The sequence below is a fragment of the Athene noctua genome, chromosome 14, assembly GCF_965140245.1.
Source record: "Athene noctua chromosome 14, bAthNoc1.hap1.1, whole genome shotgun sequence".
NCBI lineage: Eukaryota > Metazoa > Chordata > Aves > Strigiformes > Strigidae > Athene > Athene noctua.
Genome location: NC_134050.1, coordinates 15,808,693 through 15,825,194, shown reverse-complemented (window position 1 = coordinate 15,825,194; position 16,502 = coordinate 15,808,693). Strand labels below are relative to the sequence as shown.

Genomic DNA, 16,502 nt, shown 5'->3' with positions numbered 1-16,502 from the left:
AGTGAAGTTACCTATAGTCTGTGACATTCCTTGTTCTTTTGCATTAAAGAACTGTATTGTAATCTCCTCGGCTGCCCAACATGGAGCTCAGGTTGATGGGAATTGGAGAAAAACTTCACAGAATAAAATATGACAGTCTGTAACATACACAAGTTGCAAGCAACGTACAGTAATAACAAGTAAATGTTAACAAACAGAGCGAAAGAGAGAAAGAGAAAAAGAGAGAGAAAATGTGAAGAACATGTAAAAGAATTAAGATTCCTATATAACAACTCAGTTTTAGTTACCCCAATATTCTAAGGCCATTAAAAGAAAAATCTTTATTAGATCTAGGTATCTTTATTAAAGTTTTCTGATTTTTATATTACTGCATATTTTGAAAGTTGCTATGAAGCTCTTCTGAGTAGATATCACACTGATGGACTTTACACTGGCACGAGAGCAGAATTTAGTATGCTACATGAATACGCAGAATCCTTCCGACCCAACCTACCTCTTCAAAATTTACTCACCACTGTGTTGACCTGGGTCCCTCCAAGAAGTCGTGTCCCCCAGTAAAGGCACTCCAGTGATGGTGGTGACCACCTCTCCCAGTACTAACTGGCCAACATAGTAACGTCACTCCCAGAGAATATCACCTTTGAGAGGTACTACTTCTTGAAGTGAGGTGACAGTATGTTGGCTGCCTACCTATTGGTACTGCTAGAGGAAATACTGGAGCTCTAGTTAGGTAGACCCAGTGTGTCCTGCTATTACAGGTATTAGTGGATATGTGCTTAATGCAGTGCTGGGAACTGTTGCTCCTCCAAGTGCTGCATTGCAAAGAGCTCTGGAAGATCCTTCCTAGTTTTATCACTTGTACCCATCCTGGACTTCGGAGAATCTCACTAACACCTATTCTGCAGAGCACAGACCACAGTCGTGGACAGGTCAGGTAGAGGTTGCAGGAAAATGCAGTCAGGTGAGTCATGCTACAATCTTATACTACCGCTCTGACTGAGGAATACAGTATGATGATCTCTACGGTATGAAAGGTGTTGAGACATGAAGCATGGATGAATACAAAGAACAATGACAGCAGGAATGGTAGATTGCTTGTTATTTCAGCTTTGAGCTTATAAACAGACAAGCAAGTAACCGAAAGGCTTGGAGAAAATTTCCATCAAGTACAGAGTAAGAGGGATATAAGCAAGTGGACTGGGCACAGAACTGGGACCTCACGCCCAGACCCTTTTGTCCCTGGCCTTTTGTAGTAATGGGTAAGTCATCCCATCTATCTAGTCCTCCTGCCAGCAGAGATGTACTTCTTGCACAGGGGTGCCTTTTGTTGTACCTGTCCTGCAAACACCAGTCATACTGTCCAGCAGAAGGGAGAGATGCCCAGAATACCTCTTCCATATCCCAGGAATGCACACTGCATGGCATGGCAGGGGAGCTGCAGTAGCGGGCATGTGCTTGAGAAAGAGGATTTACCATGTTTACATCTGCCTTGTGCTGGAGGGTTGGCACGGGTTGGCCTTATTTGGCTGGAGTGCTAGATCTGTGTTTTCTCATCACTAAAAGTACCTGTGCTCATTAAGTTATTAAGACATGAAAAGTCCTAAGATTTATTATTTAGTTCTGCAATTGTTTTTCCGCCTGGTGAAGTTCTGCCCCTACACACGCTTATCCCTAGCTGTGGCCAGACTACAGGGAGCTGTGTGGTGAGATTAAAAAACTTTTTTTTTTTAATGTCTCACATAGTGCCAGGGAAGCGGGAAACCAAAAGCGCTGTGCTTGAATTCATAGCTCTTCCTTTTTGTTTTCAAATGACTTTGTATAGAGGATGTTATTTTTTATTCAAATTCTAAAGTAAACAAGCACCATAGTACAAGTGACACCCACCAGTTGTATCTCTACAGGAAATAACAGATGAATAATTGTACAACAAAGTATTACATTATATTAGTTATAAATTCTGCTTTGCATGTGATCCACAGTTGTGAGATTGCAGAAATGCCCCATGGGGCAGGGGGCAAGGAATAGATCCACATTGCTTCTACCTAACTGTAGGCACTTAACTGAGGATCTTAAGTTAGAGCTGCAGTCACCTGAGATCACTTATGGAGAAAGCCACCTCTAGAAGGCAATTCAGATTATAAATAAGTGAATTATTCTCTGAGACTGCCTGACTCTTGTTCCAGTATAAGAAGGACCTCAGGGAAATGTATCTTAGGTTAGATGATAAGAATTGAGTGTTGTTCCTTTTATTTTGAACTGTTACAATTTCTACATTAGATCCAGAGGACTCCATCTTCATAGAATCACAGAATGGTTTGGGTTGGAAGGGACCTTAAAGCTCATCTGGTTCCACCCCCCCTGCCATGGGCGGGGACACCTTCCACCAGCCCAGGTTGCCCAAAGCCCCGTCCAACCTGGCCTTGAACCCTTCCAGGGAGGGGGCAGCCACAGCTTCTCTGGGCAACCTGTGCCAGGGCCTCACCCCCCTCACAGGGAGGAATTTCTTCTTTGTACCTGATCTAAATCTGCCCTCTTTCAGTTTAAAACCATCACCCCTCATCTTATCCCTATGCTCCCTGATAAAGAGTCCCTCCCCAGCTTTCCTGTAGCCCCCTTTCACTCTCCCTGGAGCCTTCTCTTCTCCAGCTGAACACCCCCAACTCTCTCAGCCTGTCCTCATACAGGAGGTGCTCCAGCCCTCTGGATCTGCAATGACATTAAGATGCGATCATTACCTCATTTGCTATTTTGGAGTGATGGATTTTGGACTTTCAAAGGCTAGGAAGGCTAAGTATAGGGAGGAACGAAAAATCATCTCCCTATTACCTTTTCCACTGCCTTTTTTGGTGTTTTTTATGTCCAACACATTTGAACATCAAAATTTTTTGAGCTGAAACAGACCTAAACTCTTTGCAGTTACATTGCTGTCTACTATCCACCTTACAGAGAGGGTCAAAGTTTTTATGACACTAAAATTAGATGAGATTTTTTTAATGTTCAGAGGCATTTGATCAGAGAACTTTCTTCCCCATGGATTGAAGGACCACCACAGTGACTACATACCTATGGCTTTAACAATGCTTTGCTATCCATAAAAGCCACTGAAGTTCACAAACTACAGTGTAATGTTAGGCAGCATAATGGGCCTGTGACAAGAACTGCCAAGAGTCCCCAGCTCCCACTGAGCATTGGCACTAGAATTACAGTGTTCAGCACACTTCTGACGTTAGAACCAGTGTGTTGCACAAGGAATACAGGTTATTTAGGTTATGGTGACAGAAGGGATGAAAAATGAAGTCCTGAGAAAAGAGCAGTTCCTTCAGAAAGCATGAGTGATAAAGCTGAAATGAGTAATTCCACATTACTTCTTTAAAAGGAGATCAGCTCTCTCTCAGGAAATTGCACTGAAATATTACGTTCCTAATGTCACAGTTTGCTCCAGTTCATCTGACCATGGAGTACACTGGAGTCACTGTAACTCTGTAGTTCCCCTCTGTCAGTGGTAGACTTGGATAACTTTAATTATTCAGACATAGGGATAGTCAAGGAGTGGGTTATGGAAAATTGTTTTTTGGGTAGGTAAGTAAAACAACCACAGAAGTTTTTCTGAAGATAAAGGCTGTATCAGTAATGACAGATGTTTTCCCTCTCCTCTTAGGCACCTGAACTCTAGTAATATTTCTTCCATGTTTTGCAGCTATGCAATGAGTAGAGAATTTTGCTATCAGAACACTGTGAAAAAGGCTGCACAACACATTTGCATGAAAATATTATATCCTTGGAGTATAGCTTAAGTAGAGCAGCATGCAGAGGGGATCAGAGATGTGAGAAATTCTTTTTTTTGGCCATATTAAAGTCCATATAAACACTGTGTGTGCTGGTGTTGTACATATATACAAAAACAATAAAAGGTTGGGGTAGATCTCTGAACAAACCCAAAATAACTCATCACCTGTGCTTATTATGTATTATGGCTGCATTCTTAAGACCATTGCTCTGGGGCACCAGACAGTACTGCAGGCATTGAATGAAATTATGAATTCCCTTCATATTCTAAATTTCTTTTACAGTGTTGGAAAATGACATTCACCACTTCATCCTATGGCAACATTAACCCTGCAGTCAACCTATCCTTCAGGTAAGCACACAGCTCACGGAAGAGAGGGACTGAAGAGCTGAGTAATACTTTAAAAACAAAACTAAGAGCTTTCCAGGTTTGTTTTCCATGTTTTGAGGTTTTCTTACAAACTTGTACCTTAAAAAGTATTTCACTATGTGTACTGAGATTTATTTAATTACTTATACCTGTAGGACAGCGTATGGTATGGGACAGAAATTAGCTGAGTTTAAGTGGTTGAAACTGGTTTTTTCTGTTTTGCTTCTGTTTGAGACAAATTTTGCTTTGCTTTTCTTCTGTTTCGCTTCTGTTACGATACTGACTGGAATACTCAGAAACCTTTAGATAAAAGGTGCTGCAGCACAGCAGACTGTGGTTGACTGGTGCTTATTTAGTTATGTTCAACTAGTGGCTTTGCCACAGACCTTTCAAGTGGTCTCGCTCAATTAAATTAAGCCATGTGTCAAATGAAAATACTGGAGATTACTTCCATTTTCTTTTTGCTGTCTACTTAGCCTGTCGGCTATTTGATTGTAATATAGTGGTTGTCACATATACAACAATGACAAAATGAAGCCCTGATCTTGAATGGGGCCTGCAAACGACACTGCAACATAACAAAGTTAACAGTTTGACAGGTGATATTAGAACTTGGTGTGCATATTTTAAGTGAGGGGACACCTGGTCCTCTATAATTTGAGATGTCTCCAGGTCAAGGAGTTTTAGTCAAATTGGTCGGGTGAGATCTGCTCCTTTTATCAGGCCCTGATCCTCCACTATAAACTGATATCTTGAGAATTTACAGGCATCAGAAACTGCCTTGAAGAAGATTTTTGGTATAGAGGAAATATCTACTTTCTTAATGCTGCTGGTGAAGGCCTGCCTGCAGCATAAGCTCTGCCATCCTCTACTCTGAAGTGCCTTTCCTCCCCTTTGCTGCTTTCCCAGCCACTCACTGGTGGGATCAGGCAGGATGGAGAGCAGGAGGGGTTGCTGCAGAAAGGGGAGACATGGTAGAATCAAAGCCTGACATTCTTTATATCAAATTAAAATCAAGCACTGTTATTTAAAGATACCCTCCTGCCAGGTGTAGATTAGCCCAGGACTGAGCTGCTGAGAGTGTTGGGGACAATTAAAAAATTTAATTCAAACCTACCAGAATTTAAATCCAAACCATCTTTGCTTTGCCTGCAAATGACTATAGCATCATTGGCAGCAGCTGTGCAGCCTGTGGGCAAAGTTCTGCTGTTTGCATGTCCGTGCCAGGAAAGTGCTCCTTAGCCTGAGAGGAGGCACTGGGCTCTCCGCAGAGCCCCCTTGGCCCTGGTGTACGGACCGAGAACTGCTGGGAACTGCTGGCTCGGTGCACGAGAGGGCTAGTGAGAGACACTCGTATGTGGAACTATTTCATACTCATTGCTGTTTTGTGAAGTGTTTAATCATTTCGCCACACATAATATATGGAATTAATAATTTCATGTGATGTCCTATACACCTGAGCAGCTAAACAGGTTTTTTTTTGGAATAATGTATTAGATACACATCATATGACCTTTTATCACCTAGACACTGTCACACTGAAGCTTTACAGTTGAAAATTACAAGAAATATCTTGGACAACTCAGGCATTATTTTAGAAATGTTAGGCACCCATTCTGTGTTCCTAGTACAATGTTAACTGGTTGGTTGTCTACAGTTAGGTGCTATTAAGCAGTCCAAATATTTTACAGTATGGGACACATCCACTGCTTGCAAGTCTCTGTTTTCATATAACATGCAGGTTATAGTTTCAGGAACAAGTCAGTGCCTATGAATGCTTCATATTACATAAGTGAACCTCAACATCCAAGGCAGTGCAGATCTTGTTTTAACAGTTCGGTTCTGATCTTATTACTTTTCTCTTGCACACATAGAGATCTTTCCCTGTTAGGAAGCTAAGAGATGCAGGCAATATTTTTTGCTACTAGTGGTGCATAATAATTATCAGCAACAAACTCCAGCAACAGTGTTACCGAGTCCATCTTGTTAGCTGAAGTATAAGTGTGCTTTGTTACTTCTTAAAATATATATGCTTGTATACGTATATAAAAATAGTCTCTCTTAATTATTGCAGAAATAGATAAGTTGCTGTTACTATCAATACTTCATGGATATTGTGGTAACAGCTGATTTTAGAGCACTGATGGTGGCAAAACAGTTCCACATTGAACCAAAATTACACGTATTCTCAGGATACCAGTGTGGAATTGCACTGAACTCGTAGAGTTCTTAGTCCTCTAGTTCCCAGAGAGGACCATGGTAGGTAATGGAAGGAACTTTATAAAGGAGGGATTTCTGAGAAAGTCACTGCAGCTGACTGCTAAAGTACTCAAGAGTCTGGCATCTCTTGCACATTACAATTGGGTAGTTGGCATGTTGCTCACAGTAGGAGACATGCAATATTGTTTGTGCCCTCTTTCCCTCTTGATATGTGATGCCACAAAGACATCTACTTATGAGGAAGTTTGCTGCTTGGACATGCATTGTGATAAGCATTTGCAACCCGAGGGGAATGGATGATAAAACCATACGCTTATGCGCCAAAGATACAATAGGAAAGGACAGTCTATCAGTCACGTGAATTGTGATTGGCCTGTTGCAATGGAATAGCCTTTAACAAAAAAAATGAAAGCTATTTACCTTCTGAATGGATTTTACATAGTTGCACAAGAGGGAAAAGAAATAAGAAAAGAAGAGAGAAGAGAATAGAAAAGAAAAGTTCCCACCAGCTCGTCCCCTTCAAAATTAGCATTGGCATCGGTGGAGTCACACACAAAGGAAAGTCTAACTTTCTTTGTGCCTCTCACAATGACATCAACATGCATGGCTATGAGATGATGAGAGAATACCTCACTCACAATGAGTAACAAATCAGAATTTTCTTCAAAGTAAAAAAATGATAACACAAGACCATCATAGGTATATGCTAGCTCTTTCAAAACATCTCTCTTTGACTAGATGTCAGTTAAAATCACTTGATGGCAATCTGTTCTACCTTATACAACACGGGGATATTCTGAATAGGCTGAAGAGTGTCTACTATGCAACTTGGCTGGAACATCTGCCAGATATGAAGTTGGCTTTGTTTTCAACATGGTTATCTACTCTGAAATTACTCCATAGAATAAATAGTGATATTCCATGGGTAGAGGTAGATTATGGGGTTTAAATAATCAAATTGGAGCCCCGTAACTTTGTGTGCTATATGAGGATTCTCATAAAACTGAGATATTCCCATAATTAACCACTAGCCATGGGATATTATAATATATTCCATGGTGACTAGTATTTTTTCCATTTCCCTCCCCCCTCCCAGCAGAATTAGTATGATTAATTTTGCTCTGGTTTCACCTATTGCTAACATGAATCAGTATAATTAAAAATAATAATACCATATTATGAGGCAATCACTGTTTAGGCCAAACGGGCCAGTAATGACCAGTCAGACCTTTTCCAGTTGGCCTTTGCTGCTAGAAGGTTGAAAGAGCTGTAACTCACCAACCCATACTTGCAAAAGGAGTATATTTTAGAAAATGTAGTTCAAAACCCTTCATAGTTCTAAATGCTAAATTCTAGTGGAATATTATAGAATAGATTGATTTGCATGCCATGGAATAAACATCCTTACATCTAGTCTTGTCTCAGAGTGAGTCATTTTGCATTAGTGTCAAGAATTTGAGCTGTTGTTCTACTTTGCAGTTAATCATCAGAAAGAGACGGGATTGTCTCATGAATATGCATGATGGTATAGTTGTCCCTTCAACTTACTAGGCACCTAGTTTCTGTAATGAGATGTACAATATCTGCCATTTAAAACAGCTGAAAGGTCCCAAATGGGAACAAATGAGAAAGCATCTGGCTGTTTTGAATTCCAGCCCTGTTTTGTCAGAAAACTCTGTAATTGCTGAGTACTTGGCTCCTACTCTGCTCTATGAAGCATTCAGCTCTCAGGAGCCTCTGAAACGCATTACACAGTCCAGCAACATAGCTGTAGAACTCTCAAAATTCTTCCACTAGATGTAACAGCTCTTCAAAATATCTTGAGACTTGTATGCCCTTAACCAGGACCAAAGTTTGGGCTCCTAGAGCGTGCTCTCATCCTTAGTTTTGCTGATCAGCCTCCACTGTACCATTTGTCCCTGCAACCTAGACTTCACACATATTATTCACTGTGTGATGGTGGGACTAGAATGGATAAATGTGCTACCCATTGCTCTAAGAAAGCAGTCTGGCTGAATCTTAAATCACTACGCGGGATGGAGGTTAACGGTCAGATGGACATTCCTCTAAGAGGTTTCCTACCTGCTCTGTTAATTTCTAAAATTTCTTCTTGGGCCAGTGGGCAAGTGTCGCTCTGAGTACTGTGGTGTGGAGAGTTTACGACAGATTTACAATAATTGGGGGATCCCAGCTGGGGTGGCCTCGGGATATGCTTCTTTTTTTTCTTTGGTAGCTTCTGCTTAGCCATAGCTAAGGAGTAATACATTCCGAAATTGTTCACAATGACAGGGACAGGCATGGCAATGGTCAGCACACCAGCGAGAGCACAGAGGGCCCCCACCAGCATGCCTGACCAAGTCTGAGGATACATGTCTCCGTAGCCCAGGGTCGTCATGGTGACAACAGCCCACCAAAAGCCGATGGGGATATTTTTAAAGTGTGTGTGTTCACTGGCACTAGGGTCATTTGGTTTAGCACCTATTCTCTCGGCATAATAGATCATCGTGGCAAAGATTAAGACGCCCAATGCCAAAAATATGATGAGCAGCAAGAATTCATTTGTGCTGGCGCGGAGGGTGTGTCCCAAGACCCGCAACCCAACGAAGTGGCGGGTCAGCTTGAAAATTCGTAGGATTCGCACGAAACGGACTACACGGAGGAAGCCCAGGACATCCTTAGCAGCTTTGGAAGACAGGCCACTGAGTCCAACCTCTAGATAGAAAGGCAGTATGGCCACAAAGTCAATGATGTTCAAAGAGTTTTTGATAAATTCCACCTTGTTTGGGCAGAAAGTGACTCTCATCAAGAACTCAAATGTAAACCAGACCACACAGACACCTTCGATGTAGGTGAGAAAGGCTTCAGTCTCTGCTTCCCTGTAGTGCCGCACCTGGGTGTCATTCCCGATGAATTCAGTTTCTGTCTTGTTCACAATGGGGTTAAATCTCTCATGGGTCTCGAGGCAGAAGGTGGTGATGGAGACCAGAATGAAGAAGAGGGAGGCAAATGCCACATACTGTGGAAAGAAAGGTACAAGAGAAATGTTAAACAGTAGGTTAAGTACAGGGGCTTTGATTTTGAAACACCAGGGAGAGACAAGAGCTATATTAAAACTTAAGATAATGCCAAACCTTCTTCCTATGAGCTTAAGATGCCAAGGCCCACCTGCAAAGACAGCCTAACACTCAAACTTGGAGGGACAGCAGTATGTAAGTACATGTGAACTTCCATTCCTATACAGATAGCACTTTAGTGTGAGTGTAAATTTAAGCAAGCATTTAAATCTCAGAGCTTTGTGTGGTGTTTAAGATTAAGGACATACTGAAATTCCACCTTCCTGAATTTGGTCTTCTGTTACTTCCTGGTCTTAAAGATAGAGCACACCTTCTAGGACAATTGTCAAGCAAGTATTGTGTCAGTGGTATAGTGGTTGCCTCCTGCTCCCAGCTTAGTGACAGTTGTGGGGTTTCAGATCTCGGTAAGGTGCTAGTAAATACTAGTGGCAGTCTCAGGTGGGCTCTGCGGTAAGGAGCAGAGTCCTGCTTGGCATCATCAGACTTTCCTGCCAAGTCTCAGGGACAGGTTGAGGAATAGTCATGTATCAAACTGAGCTCTCCTAGAGTAAATTCTCTGTTCTCAGTTCTCTTCTCCAGACCTTTTGGGGTGGGGGACAGGGAGGGGGAGAAAGAGGTTTCAGGTTCACCTGTCAGCTGATCCAAAAGGAAACAGATCTATTGGATTTTATCAGAGAAGGTTTTCTTGAAGAGATTCTCATTACAGTGTAAGACTCATACCAGAACTAGATGAATCTTTTGTAAGGCTGTTGGATTACAATTTGGTTTATCAGGTTACAGTGAGGCAGCCCCCCAAAGTCAATGAGTGTTTAGTTTAGGAGGATTTGCCTCTTCTGCTTCAGTTCCTGCTTTTCATAGAACCATAGAACAGTTTGGGCTGGAAGGGACCTTTAAGGGTTATCTAGTCCAACCCCCCTTCAATGAGCAGGGACATCTTCAACTAGATCAGGTTGCTTAGAGCCCCGTCCAACCTGGCCTTGAACATTCCAGTGTTTCACCACCCTCATCATAAAAACATTCTTCTTTAGATCTAGTATGAATCTACCCTCTTTTAGTTTAAAACCATTACCCCATGTCCAATTGCAACAGGCCCTACTAAAAAGTCTGTCCCCATCTTCCTTATAAGTCCCTTTAAGTACTGAAAGGCCAAAATAGTCTCCCCAGAGCCTTCTGTTCTCCAGGCTGAACAGCTCCAACTCACTCAGCTTTTCTCAGGTTTTTCTCAGCCTAAAGGAGAGCTCTTGGTGGTATTCTTGGATAATTGAGGGATACAGTCAGGCCAAAATTCAGAACTCTTGTAACCACAGTTCCTCTGCTTGGTCTTTCTTTAATCAATTAAATATTCATATATCAGTTAAGTTTCCTATATCTAAGAAGTCTCTTTTTGTGTTGGAGTAGTACAATAATAGTAATGCCTCTATTTCACTCCCTGCATCTGTTACCTTCCTGTTTGTCTTGTGCTTGAAAAGAGACATCACATAAGATATTATTTCACCATCTTCATGAGCACGAGAAACTGTGGCAATTAAAATAATATTCAAATATTCTTAGTGTCCTGTTTGCAATGTCCCTTTTACAGCAGTGTAGCCAATATAGGTGTTAAAAAGAACTAGTTTCTTCTAATTTTCTGTTGCTAGTAAATGCAGTGCAATAATCTAAAAGATATTGCTGCCAAAGGAATAGACCAGTTAAAAATAACCTATGCTTCAAGTTACCAAAACTCTCCTGCAATGAAGAAGTTCCTCCTGTTTGCTTTCCTGGGTGGACCTAGTGCAGAATTACACTTGACCTTCCATATTAGTAAACAAAGTCAAACCCAAGGATTTGCCACAGTTTATGTGAATGATTCAATAGAATACAGAGAAACTGGCAGAGAATAAAATCACAGAATCATTTTGGTTGGAAGGGCCCTCTGGAGGTGGTTTGGTACAACTTCAAAGTCGGACCAGGTTGCTCAGGGTCTTGTCTGGTCCAGGTCTGAATATTCGAGGTTGGAGATCCCACAGCCTCCCTGGACAGCCTGTGCCAGTGTGTGGCCGGTAAAAGCAAATAAGCTGGAAGGATACAGAAGCAAATGGGCTCTTCTGCTTTTCAAATCCAACTTCGTTACCAAGGAGATCAGCACCTAGCCATTGTTACAGGTTAAAAAAACCCCAGTACCTTCCCCTAAATGCTTCAGGCTATCATAGCATTGTTATGTAATGATCTAATATACATGCTGATATGTGCTAAAACCAATGTCAAATATAAATAGTTGTCTGGAAGATAAAAGATCTGGAGGTTAGGGAAATTGAGAAGTTGGGCCACAGATAGCTTTTTGTCAGATTCTGCTGTTAAACATGGAAATTTCTCCATGCACAGTTTCTCCATCTGTAAAATAGGTTAAAGAAAATACCAGCTGGTGTTTGTCATGTGCTTTGTGATCCTAGATAAATGTATACAGGTTCTATATGCTTTTACTTTAATGTTACTGACTTTAGTATATCAAGTCTCCCTGAAAAATAAATTGAAGAGTCTTTTAAGTGGTTCAAGCCAGTTTATGTATGATATTGTTAACATTTGGAGCTTAATTAAGTAAAGGTTAATACGGCAGTTGTCTGAGTATGAGTAAAAAGAGAAACAAAAAGCATCTTGCACCAAGAACTTAGGGAAATGTTGCTAGCAGCCTCAGCATGTCTGCTCTGTTTCAGCCTGAAGCAGATTTTTACTGTAGAGTCACAGAGCCTTGAGAGTTCAAGTTGTAGAAGGAAATGCTGACACTTTTTAAAGTCAGGTTGCACTCACAGATAACAAGCAGAGAGGGGAATAAAATAATTTTGCATCTTAAGGGGTCTGTGAAGAAGGCCCCTTTCTTTATGCTGACTCAAAATGCAATTCTTCTCTTGGTATATATGAATATGTCTCCTGAGTGAGTTTTTTCTGCTTAGGACAAGCTTCGGGCTGACCTTGCACAGTAAGTATATTGAAAAGTGATGTTTTGCTGTATTAAAGGAAAGAAATGATTAATTCTGACAGGACATTCAAGTTCTCTGCAGAGGTACATGCCAGCAGTGTTATCAGTAGAGAACATCACACCCATGATCTCTCCCTTGGCTTCAGAGGGGAACTGAGAACCTTTAGTCCCCAGTTCAGCAGAGCAGGAAGCACCTGCTAAATGAATGTGAGGTGTCTGCTTCCTTCTGTCTGTATTTAACAACATCCAGAGCCCTTTCCCAGTGATGGGGATCTTCTTGAATGGTCTTCTTGAATGGTTTGCAGCTTTGGAAGTGTGGGTCTGCTTTCAAGATTTCATAAAACAGTGTCTGAGCAACATTATTGAAAAGAAGAATCTGAGTATTTCTTCTCCAATTTAATTTTCTTTGTTGAATTATTCTCTAATCCTAAAACCTCTTTTATATTTAGGAAGTAAAAATGCTCTTTAGTCATTCCAGGCTTCAGTACCGAAAGACCCTTGTTGTTTTAGAAGAAAGTCTGCACAGACTGAAAGGAGAAGACAGTGGAGAGCAGCCTGTTAATAAAGGTCCCGTTACCATTTCCCAATCCCTTGGCTGATCCAAAGAAGTGCAGACAAGCCTGAGAATCAGGCCTGACAATTCATTTGCTGACACCCATTTCTGAGATTTATCACCTGCAGCTGCTTGGGACACAGAAATTCAGCAGCTTGCCTCAAATGAATACATAATACATCATTAGCATAGATTTATGTTTGTGATTCCAAATTTATACTGACCCACCCTTTTTTTCTTCTGAATATTTTTCTTTGTTAATTATCTGATGTAAGATCTAGCAAGCTGTAAGCAAAATCCAATAACACCGAATTCAGCAAGTATGTTTTTCTAAGGCCATGCCAAAGGGATCGAAAAAAGAGTGCTCTCCAGCCCACCGTCAGAGGCCAACAGGGATCAGCCATCATGTCTAACATGATAGCTTGTCAAGTCCAGAGATGAGCAATGCTGGTAAAAATCTAGTGAAGGCTATGGAACTTGTACATGTTCTAACATCTTTGAAAATAAGGCTATCTCTGTTTATTTCACTAGTAATGGCCTGAACACGAATCAAACCAACGGATTGCTCTTTTATTATTTAGTGGTTCTTAATCTTCTTTCTCCTTACATTTTACAACAGAATTTCTCTTCTTCCCAGGATCTGAATGGGCTGGAAGAAAGGAGTGAGGATTTTATGAAGTGATGTCATGTGCTGTTGAGTTACAGAATGGCAGCTAAAAATTTCTATAATTAAGAAAATACCTAGGTAAAATGTTTGAAGTTATCAAAACTCTTTTATCTGCTTTGACACATGTGAATGATTCCTATTTGACTAGAGATGCTGCTGCCATTGCTTTTTTCTGGCTCTAATACCAACAAAGAAAAAAATCTCAGTTTGTCCAAAACCACAGAAGCTGTAAGAGAAGGCAGAGAGGAGATTTTATATTTTGATTAAAATACGTTACACTGAAATGTCTTCATTCTGGAGAGAGAAGAAATTACACTCCTGGATGATTTCTGTTAATAGTGGATATATTTTAATAAGGCTATTTTGAAAGAGTCTAAAAGACGTCATGCCCATAAGTGGATAATTTCATCATATAATTTTTATTGCCTCTGATTAAATCTCTCCCTCTCTCTGTCCCTTTCTCTCTCAAAGGCCTGCTTCTCCCTGCTTCCTCACTGCCCGAGCCATTTTTGCCAGTGCAGTGTGAATATGAAGTCCCAATTAGTTCAGAATAGTTTCACATCAGCTTTGCATAGCTGTAACAGAATCAGACCTAGCCTCTCATGAATAATGAGCCAGTATCTTTCCACTCAGCATGGAAAGAAAGCAAAAGTCCAACAGCCTTATAACCACAAATAAACCTTCTAATAAATGAGGATTAGGAGGCTAGGCTCACTCAGAAAAAAGGTCTGAAGATTGATCCAGACAGTATTAAATACGTGTGGATGTTTACTTCTGGGAATCAGTTTTAAAACAGCCCTTTACTTTGCATTTCTGAGATAGTTCTGGTCTTGGAGATAAGAAACCTTTTTTATGCTTTGTTCTAAACAAATGGGCCCAGTAACCCACTAGAATTCATTGATGCAGCACCTGGAACTGCCAGGCTTCAATGCAGATGGGCAGTGGGGGCTGGTGATGGAAGCACTGGGACAGAAGTCAGATGACTGATGCTCTTTTCCAACCTCCACCATCAATCGACACATTCTAGTCTTCAAGCACGTGTGCCTGCATCTTTCGCACCATCCTTTGTCTACTTTTTTTTTTTTTTAGATAGTAAACTCTTTGGGGCTTGGGACTGTCTGCCAATTTATGTCTGCCCAGTGTCCAGCCCAGTGTACGTCTGGAGTGGGGACCTGGGAAGGGAGACCTTGGCCGAGTCTTTAAGAGGGACACCACTCCTGAACCATTGACAGCAAGGAAAGTGGGTGGTGGCAGTGGAAACAGCAGGGCTTTCGCAAGTCAAGTTTCAGTAACTTCAGAGTTTGTTTTCTAGGAAATAGTGGTCTACATGACACACCATTCATAATTCATTCCAGATCACACATTCCCAGTGAATTAGTAGAAGCCGCACGCCACAGACGGATGCTCTTCTCGTTTGATACTGCTCAGAAACATTTAACAATCCTGACTCAAGCAAGCTAGATGGGGGAAAAGAAACAGATCACACTCAGAGAAGGTTTGCCAGCCTCTCCCTTTGCAACTGCTTACAGAAGTATTTAAAAAGTGATTCTTAATCCCTATCCTTTTGTCAGGGAAATTCAGGAAATTCTATCTGTCCTGAACCTCTGGATGAAAGGCAGAGGAAGATGGTATTTTTTCTGAACCACATCTATTGAAGCATCAGGAAATTTCCTGTAAAAGTGGCACCCTCTCTTTCTACAGATCTATTCTGGTGAGTTTTAGTTTTAAGGACAAAACCATTTAAATCATTACCTCATAACCCTCCTGGTCCTGTTGAACCAACAAAGCACAGGAACTAAGCAGTGGTTGTCTTAGTCTTTATGAGCAGGGCCTGTGAGCATCATGAGATTTGCTGCTCCTCTCATAGGTGAACCCATGGCTTGCCAAGACCAAAGTGGGAGATGAGAACACTCTCACCATCTTTGTCTCTGAAGGAGAAATGCTGGAGCTGTTAGTGTTGTGGGGCTTCCAGGAAAGTATGTTATGACTCTAGTGAGCTCTAGTACATTGGGGTTGGGGATTTTTTTGCTTTTTTTTTTTTTGGAGGGGGGGGAAGAGGGGTGGGGAAGTGGGTGGGGTAAATAATAAATCCAAAGTCTAGTAATTTTTCAGTAAGTCTATAACTGGTAAATGTTGTATATCTTGTAAAGGAACAAGCTAGGCTCAGAAGAATTTCAGATCAGCGCTGGCAACCCATGAGTTGGTTTTCTACAAAGCATCGTAATTCAAATATATGCAGAGCCCTGTGCTTTTTGCTAGACCTGCATAAAACCCCATGATTTCCATTCACAAGGCATCTCTTCAAATACTTTACCATCTTTCTTTTACAGTAGTTCATCTGCTTGAAGTTTGTCTCTGAAAACTTACACCTGCATGAAGCTGCCAACATTTGTCTGTGACTTGAATCACAAAGCTTTGCCTATTTTTTATTTTAATCTGAAAACTGTACTTTAACCACTCTTCATTTAAAACTTAGTCCCTGTATCACCAAAACAATTAACAAGATAAAAATCTTTTTGCTGCAGCTCAGCTGAAGTATGGGTTAAATGAAAGATGCCTTAAAATATTTAGTTTTAGAATCACTTTATTATCTGCCAAGACCTATTTTCCAGGCTTTCTTAGAGATACGGACCCTGATTCAAACAAATGACTCATTTTGAATGTGCAACTAATTCTGCTGAATTTTTGAAAGAAATATTGGATCTGTATGACTGATCAAATGACTAAATGTAGGCATACGATACTAGCAACCAGATAGTGCTGTGGAAGTGAGCAGAAGCTAAGACCGTCATAAAGCAACCTCTGCAATATTTCATTAAGAATCCTAGTGTAAGATGTTTCGAGATCCTTTGAGCAATGCTTATGAAACTGAACTTATT

General features: G+C 41.0%; 1 protein-coding gene across 6 annotated transcripts in view; it reads right to left on the bottom strand.

Moving 5' to 3' along the window:
• KCNC1 (potassium voltage-gated channel subfamily C member 1) overlaps positions 1–16,502 on the bottom strand; it is a 129,848-nt gene that overhangs the window by 28,059 nt on the left and 85,287 nt on the right. For 4 of the 6 annotated variants that reach the window (XM_074918548.1, XM_074918549.1, XM_074918551.1 and 1 more), the window contains exon 2: positions 8,459–9,392. In XM_074918548.1, coding sequence (XP_074774649.1) covers positions 8,459–9,392 — 934 coding nt within the window. Of the gene's footprint in view, positions 1–6,171; positions 6,174–8,458; positions 9,393–16,502 lie in introns of all 6 variants that reach the window. The other 2 variants (XM_074918552.1, XM_074918550.1) reach the window with 2 other exon arrangements.